Source organism: Macaca mulatta, chromosome 3 (assembly GCF_049350105.2).
Source record: "Macaca mulatta isolate MMU2019108-1 chromosome 3, T2T-MMU8v2.0, whole genome shotgun sequence".
Lineage (NCBI taxonomy): Eukaryota > Metazoa > Chordata > Mammalia > Primates > Cercopithecidae > Macaca > Macaca mulatta.
This window is the reverse complement of record NC_133408.1, coordinates 26,392,193-26,415,385: the sequence shown is the minus strand read 5'-3', so window position 1 is coordinate 26,415,385 and position 23,193 is coordinate 26,392,193. Positions and strand designations below refer to the sequence as shown.

General features: G+C 33.5%; 1 protein-coding gene across 3 annotated transcripts in view; it reads left to right on the top strand.

Moving 5' to 3' along the window:
- The window catches only part of NCAM2 (neural cell adhesion molecule 2), a 579,719-nt gene that overhangs the window by 308,227 nt on the left and 248,299 nt on the right, over positions 1-23,193 (top strand). For all 3 annotated transcript variants that reach the window (XM_001106060.5, XM_015133085.3, XM_077997926.1), the window contains exons 2-5: positions 4,606-4,680; positions 8,378-8,584; positions 10,500-10,643; positions 17,581-17,718. In XM_001106060.5, coding sequence (XP_001106060.1) covers positions 4,606-4,680; positions 8,378-8,584; positions 10,500-10,643; positions 17,581-17,718 — 564 coding nt within the window. The remainder of the gene's footprint in view (positions 1-4,605; positions 4,681-8,377; positions 8,585-10,499; positions 10,644-17,580; positions 17,719-23,193) is intronic.

Sequence of the window (23,193 nt, the reverse complement as noted above, 5' to 3'; positions counted from 1 at the left end):
CCTTGTCTATACTGATCTGCTAATTTCCTAAATGTTCCTTGAACACGTCTGCCTTACCCACTGTGGAATGCCCTTATTCTTTTCTTTCCTTTTATAACAATATCTATGGCATTTTTTATATTTTTTATGTTTTATTTTCCTCTATAAAGTCTTCTTGATACATTATAAATTTTATAATGGCCGAAATTGATACAACCCATCTTATTTTATTTTTCATAATTTTATGTACCCCATAGTCCTCACAAATGCATCTTAAACCCCTTGATATTAGAAAGTATTTCTTGCTATTTTTGTGTATGATCATATTTAGAAGAGGGATTTGGAAAATACATGTAGTTAATAAATACTTTTGAGCATAGTACATAATTTTTAATTTACCTAACTCTACTTTTAAGATTGTTATGCATGCAATTCTTTGGGATTTATTCACAGAGAATATATATTTATCATGCATTTACTTTTGAGTCCTTTGGCTTAAAACTTTTCCTTAAGTAAGAAATTTGTGATGATATTTATAGATAGCTATCAGATGTTTCATTCTTGAACAGTTTTCTCCAAACATAACTTTTTGACATTAGGAAACCATTTAGTTTTCTTCTGACTGCTATAGGAGTATAGTTTATACTCATCACCTACATTATATTGATGTGGGTCAAAAATCAGTCACTAGGGCAATGATTAAGGCACGACCTCAAATTTTAGTTCTGTAGGTTTTTACTAATATGTCAATGTTTATATATATATATATATATATATATATAGTTCAATTAGATCAAATTTGGTCTTTGGGAAATATAGTGAAGTAGAGAATTATATTTTCTTTATATATTTTAAACATATATAGCAACGAAATATATCATTGTGCCCAGTCACCAAAATGTCCATGAATAATATGTCTTAATATGTGCATTGGTGATTTGTACTAAATGAAAAATTAACCAGATATTTAATATAAATTAATTCCATGCTCAATTTTATTTTATTAAAATGAATTAATGTTATTTTTCACGTGCATCGACAAATCAGTATAAACAGTTTTCAGAACTGTATTTGACTTTCAAAGTTGCTATATCTTTCAAGTTCTGTCTTTTTTATAAACCCTTCCTTAGAAAAGCAAATTTACTCCTAAGGTCAGTGGTGGGCATTAAGTATAATTCTCACACATTTCTTAGATGCTCTGAAATCCTTACATGAAGTCATTCCAAAATCATATGTTGTTAATGCAGTCAGTGTTCTGTACCCAGCACATGATAAGCTCTTGGTAAGTGTCAATTATTTTGCCGTTCATTCATGTATTATTATTAGTTTGGGAGAAATAAAGTCTGATGAATGAGCCCTCAGTTCCAGAAATTTATATTTAAATAAGGTAGAAAACCAAATAGAATGATCAACAAAATGTTTTATTTGTGTAATGGAAATTCCTACTGATCCAAGATATTTATTTATTGATACCATAGATGGGTCTATCACACACTGTTTTGTAAAGTTCATGATATTTTGTTTTCTTTGAAGATAGAAAGTAGGAAGCCATGAGGGGTTGTTTAAAAAAAGGAGGTTAGAACAGACAAAACAGTTTGGGCAAATGGACAGTGGTGGGCAAGTGTGAGTCAGTTGGAGAGGAGAGGAGAGAGAATGAATCCTAGGTGATCATAGCATTGGAAATGAGTAATAGCAAATAAACTTAAACTTGGAAAAGCAATTGTCCTTCCAATTATAATTCATATGGTAAGGGACAAATTAAATCCATTCTGAAGATTTTTTAGAGTGAAATTAAACATAGTTTTAGAAATATATGCATGCAGTAGCCTGAGAAATACATTAGAGGGAAAAGAGATTAAAAAGGCAAAAGTGAGAAAAAGATATGCACTGGTAGATGAAATATATTGAATTAAAATTAATGAGTGCATGTATTTAAAAATTAAAAAAATGCATACAAGTAGTTTATATTGGCAATGCTTGGAAACTGATTGATGGTGACTAAAAATGGGATAGTGAACAGTGAGCAAATTTTGATTTTAGAGGAATGTGTTTGGTTTGCATATAGAAAATTCAAAATTAAAGTATGCTAATGTTAACTGCAGATTGCAGATTGCAAGATTAGATTTTGAGAAAGTACAGTTTTAGGGGATTATATCTTAAAGAAGAAAGTAAAGGGAAGAAAGAAGAGAGAAAACACATAATTATAATTTCCCCCCTTTTTTTCAAACTTGTAATATATTTTCTGCTTCCTTCCCTTCTATGTATAAACATTCTCAAGTCTTCTCAATTTATAAAAGCTATGCCCTACTGCCCAGAATTCTGGATTCCAGTAACCCTATACATCTTTTCAGATTCAAGCTTCTTATAAGGGCAATCTCAAATTTCTTGAGTTCTGCATTTTGCCTGTGTTGACCTCATTCCACTTAAGCTGACTTCAAAAAGAAAATTAGTTACTTATTTAAAGGAAAAAGAAATCTGAATTTTCATTGGAATTGGCATTAATGGTTTATCAATAACAAAAGCAGGCAAGGGAAAAAGAGAGTTTAGGTACTCTTACTCTCTTTTTCCCTTGCCTGCTTTTCTTATTCTTTCTGATTTGTACTTTTCTTTTTCTTTCTGAAACGTTAGATATATTTGAACATTTATTGAGCCTCTATAATAGCACAACCATTCTCTGAGTATTGGTGAATTATGAATAAAAATAGGACCCAGGAAAGTCACGTAGACCCTGCCCAAGTTTCCCAGAGAAGTTTCTGGAAAGGAGGAGGGAATTTAACAATTTAAGATGGAGAGTATGAGGAAACATGTTTTAAAGAGCTTAAACAGCATAATTACCAGTTTATTTTTTTCCTCAATAAATATGTTGTTCCTTCCTCCTGTTCTTGATTACACATTTTATTTCTTTAAATACTTTCATCATAGTTGTGTTATATCTTTAGCATAAAAATTATGTTAGTTGAAATCTCATGGGTTTATTTCTCCTATATGCTGTTTCAACTGACCCCTGCTTATGGGCCTTATTTCACCATGTGTTTTATAATGTCAGAATATACCCCTAGATTGAAGACAGCCTCATTTATAACATTATTGGCCAATATGGGCCTATGGTATGGTTCTTCTGAATGGTTTTTGTGATTGTTTTTGTCACTTAGCTGTGAGTCCTACATGTGAGACTGCTTTTTAGTTTTTCTCAAGTTGAGGTTTTCCAAAGCACACATGTCTATAATTAAAATCCCAAACATGGGATATGGCAGAACTTCTGGTTTATCTAATGAGAAACATTTTCCCCCTTCCCAGCTTGGGGGAGGCAGGTTTCCTTGTAATTTCCCTTCACCATTGGGTTGATTGATTTTATACCCTCCCTTGATTGTAAATCTTATTCCAGTCCAGTGTTGCCTGGTGTTCTTTTTTTGTTTTTGTTTTGTGAGACGGAATTTCACTCTTGTTGCCCAGGCTGGATTGCAGTGACGCTATCTCTGCTCACTGCTACCTCCGCCTTCTGGCTTCAAGCTCCTGCCTCAGGCTCTGCAGTAGCTGGGATTACAGGGTCCTGCCACCACACCCAGCTAATGTTTGTATTTTTAGTAGAGACGGGGTTTCACCATGTTTGCCAGGCTGGTCTCGAACTCCTGACCTTGTGATCTGCCCTCCTCGGCCTCCCAAAGTGCTGGGATTAAAGGCGTGGTCATTATCTGGCGTGCTATCACAGCTTGTTGTTCTGGGAACACTTGGATCCTATCTGTGTGTAGTCTGTGTTCACTGAAATAGGCGTTTTGGTTACTATGATCAATAAATTCCCAGTGCAGGTGTGTACTCTAGTTTCAGGTCTTCCTTTATTTACCTCTTGCAGCTTTGTCACTTTGCCAAAAGCTCAGCTACATGCATTTGAGCGCATGGAAGGTGAGACGGAGTTTAGAAAGTAGTCATGCTCTCTTTTCTACCATATTGTTAGAAATACGTCAATTCATATTAAAATAACACTTTATCTTCTAAAATTCTAGATATTCAAGTATTTTATTTCAAATTTCACACAAAAAAAAGATTATTTAAAATATCAGGCATCTCCTCTCTTTTATTGTCCTGGATCCTTCACTTAACTTATTGATCTTGTGAAAATCAGTGCTTCTTCATCTTACTCTGTGCAGTGCTTTCTTTCCTTTGTATGCCTGCGTTCACAGACATTTTTTTAGTAGGTGTCTACATGTAGTTAATTTACATATGTGTGTGTGTGTGTAGTTGTTGTAATGATAGTATAGGATTTATGCAACTGTTGGGCAAACATTTATTTTTAGCTATTGCCCAATGTGCTTTCACATATAAGACCTAATCTCTGAATAAGGAATAGATTGTCTGAGTGTGAATTTGTTCATTTACCCTGACTAACCGAATATCAAACTATCATCTTGACTAAGTGCTGTATTTAGTCTGATTGTTAAATGCATAATAAAGTACCATGTATAATGATAGATCATGTTTTACAAAACTTGCATTTTTCTTTATAGGTTATAAAAAATGGGGGGGAAATAATCAGCGTTTGGACCACGTGGTTTACATATCATGCATTAAAATCTTACTACAAATCTTGTTTAAAAATCACCATTAATTGTTTCTCAATTTTTTTTTCAGCTCTTCTTCAGGTGACAATTTCACTTAGCAAAGTAGAGCTTAGTGTGGGAGAATCTAAATTCTTCACATGTACAGGTATGTATTTCTATAAATATCTTCAGATAACTTGGTTTCTGTTAAAATATTAATAAAATACATTGGCTAAATTTAAGTAGTTAAAAACTCAATTCTCTAACAGTAATATCTTACTTTTTTGTTTTTGTTGTTGTTTTTGAGATGGAGTCTCACTCTGTCTCCCAGACTGGAGGGCAGTGGTGTCATCTCGGCTCACTGCAACCTCCCTCTCCTGGGTTCAAGCCATTCTCCTGCCTCAGCCTCCTGAGTAACTGGGACTACAGGGGCACACCACCACGCCTGGCTAATTTTTGTATTTTTGTATTTTTTTAGTAGAGACGGGGTTTCACCATGTTGGCCAGGCTGTTCTCAAACTCCTGACCTCAAGTGATCTGCCCGCCTTGGCCTCCCTAAGTGCTGGGATTACATTCTCCTGCCTCAGCCTCCTGAGTAGCTGGGACTACAGGTGCGCACCACCACGCCTGGCTAATTTTTGTATTTTTGTATTTTTTTAGTAGAGACGGGGTTTCACCATGTTGGCCAGGCTGGTCTCAAACTCCTGACCTCAAGTGATCTGCCCACGTTGGCCTCCCCAAGTGCTGGGATTACAGGTGTGAGCCAGCTTACCTGGCCATCGTTGGGTTTATAATTATTGGAAAAGTGTTAATAACCATAAATTGCGTATTAAATGATATGAATTTTATTTTTGTTAATTTAATTTGTTAATTTAGACTGCTAATCTTGATCATTTATTTTGAAAATAACTTATGCATGCATTATATCTGATAATAACTTAAATCAATTTAAATATTATTTCTGTCTAAGCAGTAATATTAGGATGAATATAGAGATTATAACTGAACCATTTTTGTAAATATGCAATGAATAAATTTGGTATGGCACACTGCACTGTAGTTATACTTGAATGAAAATATTAGGCCAAAAATTTCTTCTAATATTCATTGATGAGATAGATAGTTATTTAGTCAGGAAAGCTTTGGCCAGATTTTTATGACAATGGAAAGAATCATATGTCATCATGCCTACAGCATATTTTATGGGCCTCATTCAGTATAATAATATACATACGGTGTTCTTTCAAAAGACATTTAAATATTTCAGCATCACAGTTTAATTAAACATATTATAGAACTGACAAATGAATACATTATTTATTTAGATTCAATATATTCATTTTTACAAATACAAGTCTTCATATCCAAACTATGATATGCCTAAAGAATTTTTTAAACCTTAGTGCTAAAATTAGTTATGAGACTACTTTAGAATTGTTTCTAATCTTGATTACACTACAACTACTTAAAACTGGATTAAAATAGACACTAGAAACAAAATGCATTATAAATATTGTCTTGAGGATGACGTGATTTATTTAAGCCAAGATTCAAATTTATAAATATAGAGATATAGTTACAACATTTTATAAATCATATTCAGAGTATATATGTATAAAATATCACATTTTATAGAAACATTAATAGAGCCCATGATTCTTTATCCATTTTCCTTCTTCAAGGTGTGAATTGATAGTTATGTTAATACAAGTATTTGTATATTGACAAATGAAAAAATCAGAGAGTATGGAAGAGATTGATTCAGCATCACATATGATGTCCGCAGAAATTTGACACAAGCATATAGGTCACTGTTTCTAAATCCCATCCATATTTTATTAATGTCTTCATAAATTATGACACACTGAATTCTATCACATAAAGATAGAATAATAAAATAGTTTAAAAATCAATTTTGAAAATACAATGAAATTGTTGTACTTTTATGTATTTGTATATTACTATGAAATATGTTGCATAGACTAATTGCCTGTATGTATTGCATAGCTCAAATTAAGACATGCTTTAAAAGTGAATTAAGGCCATTCATTGGTGATGAGTTTTGCTCTTAATAAGAATGTAAACTGAGTAAGCATTTATTTTCTTTTATATAAAAATGTATCACCTAGAGCTTTTCTATAGTATTGGAAATAGTCTTATTTATATTAAATATAGTAGTAAAACAAGACTGTAAAAATAAAAATATTGGAAAACCATGCAAGCCACTATGCTTGTGTGTATTTTTCTGCTACAATGCTGAAAACCTAGATATGCCTCCAAAATTTCCAGACACCTTAAAAATACTGAATCTAAAACTCAATAAAGTAAACATCTTAAATTTAAACTAGAAGGATGTTATGCCCTCAAAGAGCTAAAGAAGTGTCATACAGAAAATTGTTGTAACTACATTTTAAGAAAGTAAAAAGTTTAATGCTATTTATAAATAATCTGTACAATAATCCAGCCTTATCAAAATGGAAAATTTTGATAGAAATTATTATTTGTTAGAGATACTTGAAAGAACACAATTTTAACAGCTTTATGAAAATCCACAATAAACTGTCAATGAAAATGAAATTTATATTATATTAAGAATGAGAAGGTCCAAAATATTTATCAGAATATCCTGTTTAACCTGCTATATAAAGTATTATTTTGTATTATTCAAATGTAAAGAAGTACATATTTAAATTATTTTTTGTAACTTCTCCATAGATGGAGGAATTAAATAAAACACATCCCTCCCCTTCAAATGCATTACTGTGTAACAACTATGGTTTTATGATTTGTTTAGAAAAAACTGAAGATAACATAACTAAGATCTATTTAAGATTCATTAAACTTTCATACTTTTACTCAAGCATGTCTAATTTCTTATAGAAAGGAGGATAATTTGTTTCTAAAACTATTTCTTAGGAAAAATGAGAAGGGATAATTTTCTTCAAAGAGGTCCTGCAGATGTTAGTTGACTTTATACATTTCCCCACCGATACTTTTGAGTTAATAGTGTATGCTGCTTTCATAAATGCTATCTAAAGTAATTAGGTGAACTACATCCTTTTGGTGACTAAAAGCAGACACAGAAATCTTTAGCTTTTACGAAAGGATAATAACCTAGATTCTGAATTGGAAGACTTAAATAAATGTTTACCCTGTAATGATTTGGTTATAATTACCTAGAAGTGTAAGTATCATTTTGATGCATTGTAATTATCATACGATAAAGTAGTTAACAGTTTTAGATTAAAATAATGAAACTACTTATTTCTGTTGGGAAAAGAGATTAGGACATCATTATAAAAATGGTCATTGGCTTTATCCAAGTTTAGCAACTAGGGAAATTAATTTCAAATTTAGTATTATCAAAGGCCAAAGTTTGTTTTGTGAAAGATTTACATTTTTTTAAGCTCGGCATTATCAGAGTTTTAAGTGCTGTCTCCTGACCCTAGCAAAGAAAATTGAGCAAATGAAATCGTATTAATAATTGTGGTTCTGTTCAGATATTATCTTTAAGTGGGTTTTATGCCTGGCTTGGTGGTCAAGGAAGTTTCAGAACTTAAATGTAATAATATAGTGATTACTAAGGGAAAATTTCAACAATCATAGCTTAAATACTACACAAGAAGTTTGCTGTGAAAGTTTTAGGTATTGCTTACTCAAGCGTGAATCCTCCATGTTGGTTAAACAAAGATGAACATTTGCACTAACGTTTGCATTTACTTTCAGTTTTGTAAGCTTCTCAGATTTCCAGTCTCTTACATAATTTTTTTCTAAATTGTTAATATTATTACATAATAGTAAATGCCAATGCTCAAATATTTGCAACATATTTTCAAACCTTTGTTTTCCATGGCTCTTTGCAGCGATTGGTGAACCTGAAAGTATAGATTGGTATAATCCTCAAGGAGAGAAGATAATTTCAACACAGAGGATAGTAGTGCAAAAGGAAGGTGTTAGGTCACGGTTAACCATCTACAATGCAAATATAGAAGATGCAGGGATATATCGTTGTCAAGCAACAGATGCCAAAGGACAGACACAAGAAGCTACAGTAGTTTTGGAAATTTACCGTAAGTCATGTGTTTTTATGTTTTAGTTTATTAAATTTCAGTTGCTTATAAATAATTGAAACAAAATAAAATGTTTGATAATAAAACTTAACACTTATTAAGAACTACATGCTTTAAAAATAAATATCATTTATTTATGCTTTACTAGACTGTATCTTAGAATACAATAGATAACAGATAATAAGTGGTTATAAACATATATATGGCATCAATTATATTAATAATATTAATAAAAATCTTTTCATTTTCTCAAGCCATTAAGAATTTACTGGGTATTTAGATAATAGTGGTTTATTTAGTGGTATGATATTTATTCAGTGTTTTTTTTTTTCACTGTAAAATAGAAGGTCATGATTAGAATACATGAAAATGTGTGACAGCCCTGACCATTGTAGAATGAGAATCTGGGGAAGGGTGAGTGAACAGGAGTAGTCAGAAAGTTGAAACTAATCTAGTAGCCAATAATATTAAGCCAGGATTCTCTACCACTAAGTGTTTTTATGAGCAAAGTTTTCCACATTTGCACTTCTTTTTAGGTACTCGGATAGATTTCTTCCTATGTTCCTTTCTCCTTCTCATATTTAGGAATCATTAACCTGTTTAGGAACATTGAAATCTGTTGACTCCTGTATTTTAAAGCAAGATATTCCAATTACTTTTGTGACCTTGAGCAAATCATGTAACCTCTCTGTCTTTAGTTTCCTCATATATAAAATGAGGATAATAATGGTACCTGTGTGATACATGGAGTTTGAGTACTACCTTAAATTATATTGCATAAAGTACTTACAACAATGTCTTACAATTAATAGGTAGTTAGCATTTCTACCAATGATAAATTTTATATATATATATGTGTATATATATATATATATATATATATATTTGGAATGCAAGCCCTTAAATCGTCTCATATCTGTAGCTTTGTGTTTTATTATTCTAGAAATAGGATATGATAAACAGAGTCAGAACATTCCTACAGCAGGACTTCCTGTTTGATGACCAGGGCAATTTGTGGGCACATTGTTGCTCTTGTGTTTCCTGGTTTGGAATTTTTCCCTCCCATTTGATTCTAAGCTTCTGAAGAAATGATATTGTCCTAATTTATGTAACCCCCTGGAGTATCTATTTCACAATAGCAAATAATTAAATTGAAATGGCCATTTTATAGATATAGTGTTTGGAAATACTTTTATTATTTTAAATGATGCAAAAGAAGAATCCTGACATTTCATTTGTGAAGGTAAACAACAAATTTTTGCAAGAAGAATTCATTACTTCTATGAGAATTTCTCATCAAGCATAAATATCCATGTTCACTCATTCATTCATTCATTCATTCAAGACACTTACTGGGTGTGTATACACTATAATTCTGAGTCCCAGCCAGAGACAGACAATAAATAAGCTGAAACAAATACACAGATGCTAGCTAAACATGCTGTGGAATTCTATGGAAAATGAATTACGTGGAGTGGAAAGGTAAGGAACCTTGAAATGGAAAGGAATATTGCTATTTTATATAGGCAGGTTGGATAAGAATCTGAATGAATTGAAGGGGGTGCAAATGCCCTGTGGTGAGAACAAACCTGGAATGTTCAAGGAACCTCCAAGAAGACAGTTTTCCTGGAGCAGAGTGACATGGAAGAGAGAGGAGAAACTGGGATTGGAGTTGAGGAGATAGACTCCAGTTTATATAGAACCTCATATCGCATTGAAAGATCTTTGGATTTTATTCTCAGTGAGATAGGAAGGTATTAGGGAGAAGAAGTAGACTATCTAGTTTAAGATTTTAAAGTATCTAGGTTTTCCTAATGATTTTATTATAGTATCAATGGAGTCTGGATTATGTTATTGGGAGAAAGAAGCAATGATACTTTTGTGATTTGTGATTTGTTTTACTTTGTTGATACAGAAAAACTCACTTTCAGAGAAGTGGTATCTCCACAAGAATTCAAACAAGGAGAAGATGCAGAAGTGGTTTGCCGAGTTAGCAGTTCACCTGCGCCTGCTGTCAGCTGGTTGTATCATAATGAGGAAGTCACCGCTATTTCCGACAGTTAGTATTTTGGTAACTCCCTAAGTTATATGTTCTAATACTATTGCAGTTTTTAAAAATCTGAATCTTTGTGTCTAATTGTAGAAATTGGAATTTTTGACCCCAAATATTCAACAACTAGTTTGAGAACCTGTAAGCTCTACATTAGGATTTTTTAATTTAGGGGTCTCAGGGCAAATTCACTGCCCTTTACCCCTCCGTTGTAATCAGAACCCAGTTATGCCCATTCGCCACATATTATCTGTGGCAGCTTTGGAGGCAGAGTTGAGAAGCTGTGGCACAGTTGATTCAGCCTAAACAAATATACAATCATTAGTATCTGGAAGTTTACAGAAAAGGTTTGCTGACCTTTGCTCTAGTGTCAAGGAAAGTTTATATATTATAAGCAGTACTAAGTACATGAAGGAGTACATCCTGCTGTATTCAAATTCTATATAATTTATACATGATTCTATGGGATCACGATATGTAAACTTAATATCGATGTGAATTACGTTTATTATTCTGGGGCTGTACTTTCAAGGATACTTACCTGTTCTAAATATTATGGGAAGATCCGTATAGATAATAGAAATGTACATTCATTCAGATTGTCCTCATGATTTTGATTTAGACTGAGCTAAAATTTCAGAGTAATATGACATCTGAAATCAAATGTATAATTTGCTTACATTATGTTCCTTTACCATGTGCATAGGGAGCATTTTCAATTTAGAATATTTTTCAATGCACCTGCATTGCAGAGCGGTACAAAATAATTGAATCTTTTAAAGTATTTTCCATCTTCGATGATTCTGATTTGTGTCCAAGGTATGAAGATTCTACAGCATAAAGGAGAGACAGAAAATAATATCTATTTTTGAATATGTGGGGAGAATGTATGATAATCATGTTCAATAGTCATTTTTTTAATTTTGAAAGATTTTTTCTGAGCTTAGCATATTCAATGCTTGTCAGTTTCCATTATAATACATTAATGAGAAATAACACTTTATTTCCTCTTGTTTCAGCATAACTCTGTAGAATGTATTAACAAGTCATATGAGTAAATGGTTTTGATGTATTTTTAGCTCTTTTCCCCTCAATAATAAAGAAAAAGCAGTGATTTTGTAATGGTGGAATGACAATGTCTAAATATTTTCAGATTGTCTAATCTTACAATCTGTAGGTTTATTGTAAACCTTTATTAATAGAATATTTTGAAGTAAATTTTATTTTTAAAAGGCATGTAGAGCAAAGCCTCAAAGCAAAGACTGATGACAACAGGAAGTGGTGATGGAGAGGTGATATTTCCATGCTGCAACTCATACATATTTCCCCAGCATCCCAGGACTAAATGACGTACAGCCAAATTTCCATTTTGGCTTTCCTCCTTTCCTTGACCCTGAAGCTTTGAACATCTTTTCTAAATGTTCTGTGCCTAAATCAGACTCATTATCTGTTAAACATAGATGATTGCCTTCATTTAAAATAATGGCTTTGTGTCATAAATGAGACATTCGACATAAAGTTGTTTCTTGACATCTATGGGTGATTTGTTCCAGGACCTCCCACAGATACCAAAATAAGCCGATGCCAAAGTCTCTTATATAAAAAAGGATAGTATTTGATATAACCTGTGTATATCCTACCATATATTCAAAATTATATCTGGATTATTCATAATATCAGATAAAACATAAAGACTATGTCCATGGTTGCTATATAGTATTATTTGGGAAATAATGACAAGGAATAGCCTGTACATGTTCGATAAAGATGCAGTTTAAAAAATATATATTTTTCATCAGCAGTTGTTTGAATCCACGTATGTGGAATCCATAGATAGGGGAGCTAGCTATACTTCATTTGTTAAGTGAATGAATAAAATAATTTGGCTATACGTTAGATTCTTAATAAATGACATACATCACTGTCATTCCTTCTCTATGAGTTTTTAAATCTTAGAATCGGTTTTGCTAAAATTACATGCATTTAGGTTATATCTAGAACCAGAAAATCCAATGTAGAAGAAATGGGTATAGTTTAACATGAAACATAACACTAAGTTGTGTGGCAGGTGAAAAAAAAAAATAAAATAAATAACATAGTATTTTTAACTATAGAATTTAAAGTATTCAAGTAAATTATCAGGAACAACACACTTCTCTAACCTTGTAATAGTGTAGAAACTTATCACATAACTCATTATTGAACAATTTGTACATTTATAATGGATTCATATGAAATAGTATTATTCACTGCTTATACCTCATATAGTCGCTTTATTAAAGCTAATGAAATAAGATCAAGATTACAATTATGTATGAGGATTTAGAATAATGCCACGGACCCAGATATCTTTTTGTTTGCTGTAATCTGATTCAAAAGTAAAATATAGATATTCCAGAGGAAACAATGAAAGCTTGGAAATGCTCATCTTATTAGCTATGCTTTTGATTGTAGCTGTGTGGCAGATATTCAGAATTAAATTTCCTGCAGAAAAACAGTGGAGATTTTCCATGTTGCTTATAGAAAGGAGATTCATATTCTAAAGGATCCAAGCATTGTGGGAGTAAAGATGACATTTTATTATACAAGTTGAATATCCTGACTTTTAGTGTCATCCTGATGGAAGGATATGCTATTTGCTGATAACAGTTCAACCTTGGCCTGTTTGGAAATTATCTCTTAAATTTTGTAAATGCTTTAGTCAACACCTAATTGATATATTCCTTCTGCATTAAAAAACAGATTAAGGCCGGGCGCGGTGGCTCACGCCTGTAATCCCAGCACTTTGGGAGGCCGAGGCGGGCGGATCACAAGGTCAGGAGATCGAGACCACGGTGAAACCCCGTCTCTACTAAAAATACAAAAAATTAGCCGGGCGCGGTTGTGGGCACCTGTAGTCCCAGCTACTCGGGAGGCTGAGGCAGGAGAATGGCGTGAACCCGGGAGGCGGAGCTTGCAGATTACCTTGTTCAATACAATTTTTATATAACCTACTTCTAGTATAAAATACTAATTCTACAATTATTGAATACATAGGATCTATTCTGTAGTGCACCAGATGTTTATGATTCATGGTAAGCAAGATAAGTTCGCTGCCTTCAAAATACTAACCATCTAGAGGGAAAAATAAATAGGTAAATCAGTGTGAAAACAAGATACATTGAGTCTATGATAACGAAATTGTGGTAATAAAGGATGATAAAATAAATGTAAACTACTTAGGATAAGAGAGAGTATCAAAGATGCCTGTCAGGAGGAAAAAGTTACCTTTATATATAGAGACACATATTAGCCAGGCAAACATCGGTGCGGAATTTTCGGGAAGAGAGAAGACCATGTGCAATGGCGCAGAGGTGAAAGGCAGCATAAAAGCATATTTCTGAAACTGGAATAAGTTTATTATTACTAGAACTTATTAATAAGTGCAACTTAAATACTTATACAAATGAGTAAATCTAGCTAAGATTTTTCAATAAAGGACTAATAAGAAAGGAAGCTGAAGAAGGAGGTCAAACCAAGTCAACACAGCCTTGATATCTGCTACAGAGTTTGTAATTTATTCAAAGGGGGCATCATTAAAGGGATTTAATAAATGCAGTGACATAACCTAATATGCAGTTGAGAAGAATATTTGTATGTCAGTGAAGAGAACAAATTAGATGGGAGACAAGGCAAAACTCCTGAGACTGAGAATAGTTCAGGTCATAATGAAATATTGCTGAGAGAGAAGAAGACTTAAATAATGATGAACAGAGAAATGATGAGACATGGAGTCTGATTGGGTGTTCAGACTCAGAGAGATGAAGATATCAAGAATGACTCATGGAATTTGCCTTCCCCGGAGTTCCATCACTTATGGAATATTCCTTTGGCAACTAGTTCCATGTAAAGGCATGTGAAGACAGAACTGTCAAATGCCAGATGATAAATTTCAGGTGGAGATACTGAGCTAAATTTTAAATATACTGATATCGAGGTACTTAAATTCCTCCTAAGTATGTATATCTAGTAGACTGTTAAAAATGCTATGGAACTCACAGGAATGATCTGATCTGAAGAAAAATGGTGAGTCCTTAAGATACAGATGGTGATTGAAGCCATGTGGATAGATGAGACAAATCATTGAGTGGGCAGCTAATAAGGAAAAAACAGGACTTAGAAATAACTAAGTTATTACAGGTGTGGTGGCTCACACCTGTAATCCCAGCACTCTGGGGGGCCGAGGGTGGATCATGAGGTCAGGAGATCGAGACCATCCTGGCTAACATGGTGAAACACCGTCTCTACCAAAAATACAAAAAAAAAAAAATTAGCTGGGTGTGGTGGCCGGCACTGTAGTCCCAGCTACTTGGGAGGCTGAGGCAGGAGAATGGTGTGAACCCGGGAGGTGGAGCTTGCAGTGAACCGAGATCACGCCACTGCATTCCAGCCTGGGCAACAAAGCAAGACTCTGTCTCAAAAAAAAAAAAAAAAAAGAGAGAGAAATAACTAAGTTAAGGAAACAAAGCAGACACTTTATTGGTTATTATCTGATTACACTTATTTTCTTACTTTGATAATGAAAATTGGGTTTCTGTATAACTGAGAAAAACAATCTAAAATAAAATTTCAAATAAAATAGTTATTTGTGACTGATTAAAGCTATGCTTTCTTCAAATGTTTTCTGGAAACACCTATTATGGGCTTTGTTTTGATGATAGTTTACTAACAATATCGAATTCATGGGCCTCACAAACACATTTGGAATCTGACATGCAATTTTCACATAGTTTTCTGTGTGGAAAATATTTTACACATATAAACATATATATAGTATGTATTTCAATTTAGCAGGTAATTAATGTTGTCCTAAAGTTTTAAGTTTTCATTCAGTAGAAATAATGCATTAAAATGGCCATTGCAAACTCAAATTTTTCAATGAAAAAAATGCTGATATATTCCCATAAAATATGTATTATGTGATTCTAATTATTGCTCCTTAATGTAAAGCACTGCCTCTCTGATTAAAACAATATTTCTCCTTACTATTCATATTTTTCCTAATTCACATTAAATATCAGTAAAAATCATTATAGGTGAAGGATGATAGGTATTTTAGCAAGTTAGAAAATGCAGTAATACAATGATCTAAGTATGATAATGTTCCTCTTCATTTTAAATTTTATTTATAATTGCCTCTCTTCTAAATTTCTGGCCACACACTTGACGAGAGGATTTTTAATTGACTTTGAAACTTTATGACATTTCAGGAGTTTTGAGTTATTTCAGGACCACTTATGAGTTATCCTCTAACCTTTCTTGTGGATTGGTTTTCTTTCTCCCCGGTCTTTCTTTCGATGAGGGCATTTCATGTTTATGCTTTAATTTACCAGGGGAAAGAATCTGAACAAACATTTTTTGTCTCTCTTCTTAGGTTCAACCTAAGGAAAAAGTGAACATTATGGAAAAGTTTACACCTCATGGGCTGCAAGTCATGTGGCCATAGCATTAGAACACTATTTTCACTTTGGGGGAGCCTCTGAATCTGTGCATTTCCACCCCTGATTAGTTATCTCTTAAACAAAAAGCAACCACATGCTTGTCGGTTTAATGAGTATCTATGCCCTGATGGCTCTTCTATTTGTTATTTCTAGCCCAAACTTCTCCCCTCTCAGTAAGGAACTACTATGACAAATTCAGCCCCAAATCAGAGTGGCCTACTACCCTAGCAGTTTATGGCTGACTCCCCTAGCAGTTTATGGCTCATGCAAAGTCCAATTGGTGGCAGAGGTAGAGGAAGGATCCTACCATATCCCTTCCTTGATCAGGCTGATGGAGACTCTGCCTTTTTCACACGTGGCTTCAGTGGTTTTCCCAACCTCATTATCCAGCCAATAGAGAGGGATAAAAGCAGTAAACATTGGAACTGGCCCAAAGAGTAAACAATTGACTGTAGATATGTTAAAGGCTGGGTACCTTAAAATATCAGCTTTCTACCTGATCAAAAAGCTAAAGGGATAGAAGCGGCGTGTTTCTTATTCATCAAAGTGTCTTATATACAGTATCCAGCAAACAGATAATAGTCAATGAGATCTATGGATGTGTTAATTAAGGAAATTTAAGATATTGCCCATACAAAGAGTTTCAAAATTGGACTATATGTAAAAGCATTCTTTGAATGGTAAGGTGAGAGAAGGTTTTAGCATGGCAGCAAGATTGTGATGCTTATAAAATCAGGGCAGACACAAAAAATAATGCCAGGCTGAGATGCTGCTTAGGCGTCACAGATTACTGTAGCGGATTACTTTACACGATCCGTGAATGCAGGCTGTATACCAGCTTATTTATATATATATGCATGTGCGCATACACACACACACAAATGGAATCTTGAAATAAAATAACAAAATATAATCGATTTGCTCCTTTACAGATTATCTTGTTAGCCAAAAAAACCCTTAAATAAATTTGAGATATAATCATTTTGTGTCCTTTATATGACTCGAATATTATATCATTTAGTTGCCTCAACAGAGACGCAAAATTTTTAATTATTGTATAAAGAAGGATGTTGAATAAATTTTCTAGCCCTTTTCAACCCGTGTTGCCACATATTTGCAGTCAAAAGTTTGCACATCTGTGATACCTAATCTCTCTGCATTGTTCTTTTGTGTATCATTTCTGCATCCAAAGTACCAAGGGGAAATAATAGCCTGACCATTTTAAGTGGATATAAAGTCTTGAATGTATTTTTTTTTTTTTTAGAAAAAAAAAAAAGGTGTAACAAAGCAGTGTAGAGTGGAAACATTGAAGTCATGAAATTACATTTTACTTTCAAATTTGAATTTGCTGATGAAAAGCTTGATAGTGTCAGACAGTGCCATATTTTAACTATTAACAATTTAGAGCACTCTGAACTTAGCCTTCAATTACTGATACCATTTTCTCCCCTTTGCTTTCTTTCCAGATCGGTTCGCTATGTTAGCAAACAATAACCTGCAGATTCTCAACATCAATAAAAGCGATGAAGGTATATACAGATGTGAAGGAAGAGTGGAGGCCAGGGGAGAAATTGACTTCCGTGATATCATTGTTATTGTTAATGGTAAGCAGTAAATAATTTGTACATGTTTTATGGTTTCATTTTAGCAATGCTTTTTACCAAATGGCAACCATGTGAACTCAAAATACAAGTGTTATCTAATAAAGCTCTTCAATACCAGGAAGCAATCTTTCCATCTTTATTATGGCATCTGTAACATTGTATTACAGCCTCAAGGCAGGATCCATGACTTATTTTACATTGTCATTCTCATAACCGTTTTCAAATAGGCCATATGTGAGTAATTGCCTTTTGCTGGAATTGTAGTTGTTGAAAGAATATCAAATAAACATAGTACAGTATCATACTAAATGTCACTTTTAAATTACATGAAGTTTTTGTTGCTTAAATTTACGTGTTTTACACTATTTACATTTTTCTCAAATTTAAAAATTAAATTTTTATGGTTTTATTTAGAAGTATTAATGGACATTATTGACTGGTTTTATGAAATCTCTTGCTCCAAAGTGGCTTCTCCTATATAGTTCTTGCCTGTGTTAACATGACATTCTATGCAGCTGGAAAATATGTTAGACAGTTATCTTGGATGTCTCCTGTACTAGCCCATTTTCGCACTGCTGTAAAGAATACTCGAGACTGAGTAATTTATAAAGAAAGGAGATTTAATTGACTCACAGTTCCAAATGAATGGGGAGGCCTCAAGACACTTACAATCATGGCGGAAGGCAGAGGAGAAGCAAAGGCACGTCTTAACATGACAGCAGGCAAGAGTGTGTGAGAAAGAGTGAGGAAATGCCACACTTAAAGCCATCAGCTCCCATGAGAACTCCCTCACTGTCGCAAGAACAGCTTGGGGAAAACTGCCTCCACGATCCAGTCACCTCCCACCAGTTCCCTCCCTTGGATACCTGGGAACTATTAGTACAACATGGGATGAGATTTTGTTGAAGACACAGAGATTTTGTTGAACCATATCATCTCCATTTTATCAATCTAATCTGTTATCAAGACATATCCATTGTATATTTTAACATCTCTTAAATATACTCTATTTTCTCTAACATCTTGTTTTCCATGAGAGGGCTGATCTAATTTTTTTTTTCTTGAATTCATACAACTTGGTTTCTCTGCACTTCATCTCACAATTCCACCTTTCTCTCCACCAGTACTTTCAACTGTCATAATTCTTCATTGCTTCTCACTACTGTCAAGACAAAATCAAAATGACTTTTCATGGCATAAAAAACCCATTATGATCCACCCCTTCCCTAAGCATTCTGCCATTAGATGTCAGTCACAGGGAAACTAGGTCTTTAGAGGAGATCTAGCATTTTTGAATGGCCTTTTTAGAAGTACAGAGTCTAATATTTTTTTATTAAGGGTGCCATAATGAGAGGAGTAGTTAACCTTCAGTGCGAGAGGAAGATTTCAGTGCATAAAGGATAGGTTTAAATAGGGAGGTGTCTGTATCTATACCTTCATCTAGATCTATATGTAACTCTTTTTTTCTCTTTATTATATACAATAAACAAGGGTAGTATATAGTGGCTATTTAGTTTGTTAATTATCAAATTGTCTACCATACTTTGTATCCAAAAAGATTTATGGTGAAATACGTAAGTGTATTTTATCATGAGCAGTCTTTGTGTTAAGTGCGTACTTATGAAAAAGGGAATTATAATAAAAATTAATATATGTAAAATTCTTTAAAATTGGTAAGCTTATGGGAAACAGTATATAAGTATTTCCTATTATAGTTATATATACATATAATTACACTAAAATATTCAAGTTTGATATTAAAATGAAATTTATACAGTAGGCATAGTAACCCTTTGATATTCATTCTGCTATTGTAGTTTCTACTTTAATATGTGGTTGGTGCAAAAGTACTTGCGGTGTTTATCATTACTTTTAATGGCAGAAACTGTACTTATTTTTGCACCAACCTAATATTTTCTTTAATATATTTATAGCATGTAGTAATCTATTTCCCTACTAGAATATCTGTGTTTGTGTACTTATGATTACATTCATTTTAAAGGAATCATTATTCAGGTATGAATATTCTTTTAATAAAATGTCAATCTTCATGTCCATCATGGTCTGCATTTAAACTGGAATATTTGGTTTTATATTTCTATACTTATTTATTTCAGGATTTATAAAGAGACAAATATAGGAATATGTTTTTATGTGCCATTCTGATCAATCATGCAAATAATTCCTGTTTTGTCTGTATAGTTTGACCCTCCCAAAAGCAAATTCTTCTTCTCTGTCTCCCACTTTCCTCTAACAGAATCAACCATAGATTCTAATGTGACTTTCTTTGCTTGGACATTGATGATGAGTCTCATTTTTTCCCTTTAGGATCACAAACTCTAATAGCTTAAAAGTCCTGGTATCTCTTTTATTTTAAATAAGTGTCCATAAAATCAGGTATCAATTGATTTTTGTTCTGGAGGATGCAGTTGGACACTGCCGAGAGAATGCATTGACTAATGCTATCAGACGACTGTGCTTTTCTCTCACATTTTGCCTTAACTTAAGCCAGAAAAATCATTTTACTTCAGTCTTATTGACTTTCACCCTGCTTACTGGCTCCTTTTAAATCTTGAGTTTTTTTTTTAAAGTTTTCCCTTATTATGCCTCTTTTATAAAACTCCTTAATGATGTTTCAGTGAAAATTTTGAGGCTGCAAAAACTAATACCAATAAAATAAAAGCACTACTTTTATTCATATTATTTGATCTTTAATTACAGACTCTGACTACTGCCGTATTCTCTTCCTCTCACTTTACATTCCCAGTCCTCTCACTTAATTGCTACTAATTTTTATCTTTACCAATTTGACCTTTATTCTGGTCCTCTTTCATTCATCCTCTTCCACCTCAAGTATACCAAAGTCCCACCCAAATGCCCCAGTCAAGTGTTTTTCCATATGCAACGTTTCCTTGTCAAATCTTGGCCTTTGTAGGAGGACCTGCCCTTTATTCTATGTTTTGTTCTTTGCAAACTTTTCCATCACATTTCTATCATACCAATTCATACTCTTTTGCTTCAATAATTAGTTGAAAGATATCCTTGCTGGCTTCCTTTGTAGTACCAGCAATAATAAATGTTTAGGATCTTATTACTTATTTTATTTTTGTCTTACCTCCCTCTATGACTTTCTTAATTTATTTTTGAATGCCTGGGTATTGTTTTTCACAAATATTCTTCCCCTTCGTTGAAGAAGGTTATACATCAGTGCCTTTGATGTGGGAAGTATGGCGCCTCCAATGGAAGGATTATGCCTTGTCACCCAGTTGATCATGTGACTTGCTCTAGCCAATGGCATAGAAGCAAGCAAAATACACACCATGACTGAAATCAAACTACAAGAAAACATCACATATTTTCTCTTAATTCTCTTGTTTTTTCTTTCTGCCATGAAAATAGCATGACCCAAATAGGGACTTCCCTTCATTCTGGGCACCTTGATGGAGATGGGAGGAGCAGAGTCACAGATGATCTGCCGGTGCAGGCAACATAACATGAGTACATAAAACATGTTTTTAAGCACTGAGATTTTTAAAGTTATTATCATACACACACACACACACACACACACATACAGACAAATGCAAAACCAGTGCTTTTGTCTGTTTTGTTTCTCTCTCTCTCTGTGTGTCTTTAAACATTAAATTTAAGCACCATCTGACCAAGGTGTACCTTTGAAATTACCTAGGTGTCCCTTTTCACCTTCCCTGATAGTGATCATTTATGACAATTTTTATCACCTTATTGAAATACTGGAAATTTAGCTGAAGGGTTTTTACTGTCATTTCAAAATTATTTTATATTTATTTCATACATTTATTCAACAGGTATATACAAAGTGCTGGCTATATGTTTTACACGATATTGTGCTTGGACTACTAATATTCCTAACACAGCATCATTTCCCTTGAGACACTTAGAGTTTTATCTCAACAACTTAAAAGAATCAACTTTACTAAAGTCCTTTATTGTTTATGGGGTAGCTGGATTCAAAAGCATTTAACAAATGCAGTTTTACTAGATATTCACAGACTATGGACACCCAATGAGAATGGACACCCAATGCAGCTGAAGACAGGAGAGTTCCCTGGTATTAAAGATAAATATAATTAAGGAAAACTGTTATTTCAGAGAACAGAGCAAGAATATGTTGCAGACAGAAAGACCAACACTTGTAAAACAAACAAGAGCATAAGATGTGAAAAAATCCAAGCACCTAACTGTGATTGAAATATACTGTTTTTAACAGGAATAAGAGTAATGGTGTGTTGGTTGGTTTGGAGATTAGGTGGAGATGCAACTGAAAAGCAGGTAGCAGTCAGTCATGGAGGACCATCAATGCTTTCTTAAAAACCTGATTTGTGGGACAAAGAAGAGCTGCCATTGAGAAGCAAGTAATCCAGAGAGCAAGGGGATTGACACAAGGATATTGGCAGGGAGAAAAAGTGAGTTCATGTGAGAGATAATTGGGGCCTTTACTAAAGGACAGGAAATGAAGAGGAAGGCCTACAATAACACTAGATTTATAGCAAAATCATCATGTTATACCTGTGTCACAGAGATAAGAGGAAACAAGGGTATTTTTAAGACTTCTAGTGTGGTTTTTAGGGCTTCTGGTTGTCAAATGCAAGCAGAAATGACCAATAGAGTGTGCACAAAAATAAGTGTGTTGAATTTAGAGATTATGAGGTTGCAAGAGACATTATGGTAAATGATATTTCTTAAGTAGCTTGGGTCAAATTCAGATTACAAGGACTTGAAGCATAAAGGTACACATATATTTTTTAAAGGATGAAAGCTAAAAAAAAAAAAAAACCTCAGGTTTTTGGACTTAGCTATTAAATGGGGAACATCCCAAAGCTGAGCTATAGGATATTGTTGGGGTTTTAGGACAATATTAAGGAATATTACCTTAAACATAAGGAGAATATGTTTTATATTGAGCCTGGAGGAAATGAGTTAAAAAAATGAGTGAGGATGTACCTAAATTCATAGGTAGATTTGGTCAATAATTTGAGAGAAATCCTGCTACATGACTTCAATATTCTGTTTTCAGTTAGCTGGTTTCCCTCACCAAACAAACATTGATATATTCTTAATAGTCATAAAAAATGTATACGTGCTTATATTAAACTTTTTATTGGATCTTCAGGTAAGCTCTCCAACCTGCCTAAAACCTTTCTGTTCGTGAACCTCCCAGTAAATGCTTTCCTCGTGTCATCATACCTTCTTTCACTCTGACATACTATGTGAAATCTTTCAAAAACAGATGAACAGAGACATTGACTGAATTGGCTGGCTGCCTTTTCCATAAATTCATTCACTCTTTTAACTAGATAATTGTGCTATACTTGTAAACACACATGCCCACTTACACATCACGGATACACTCTTCTGAAAGAGGATCAGTATTGTCTCTCTTACTTTAACCCACGTATATTCTCCCACCATCTGATTCCTAGGCCTTAGTTAAAT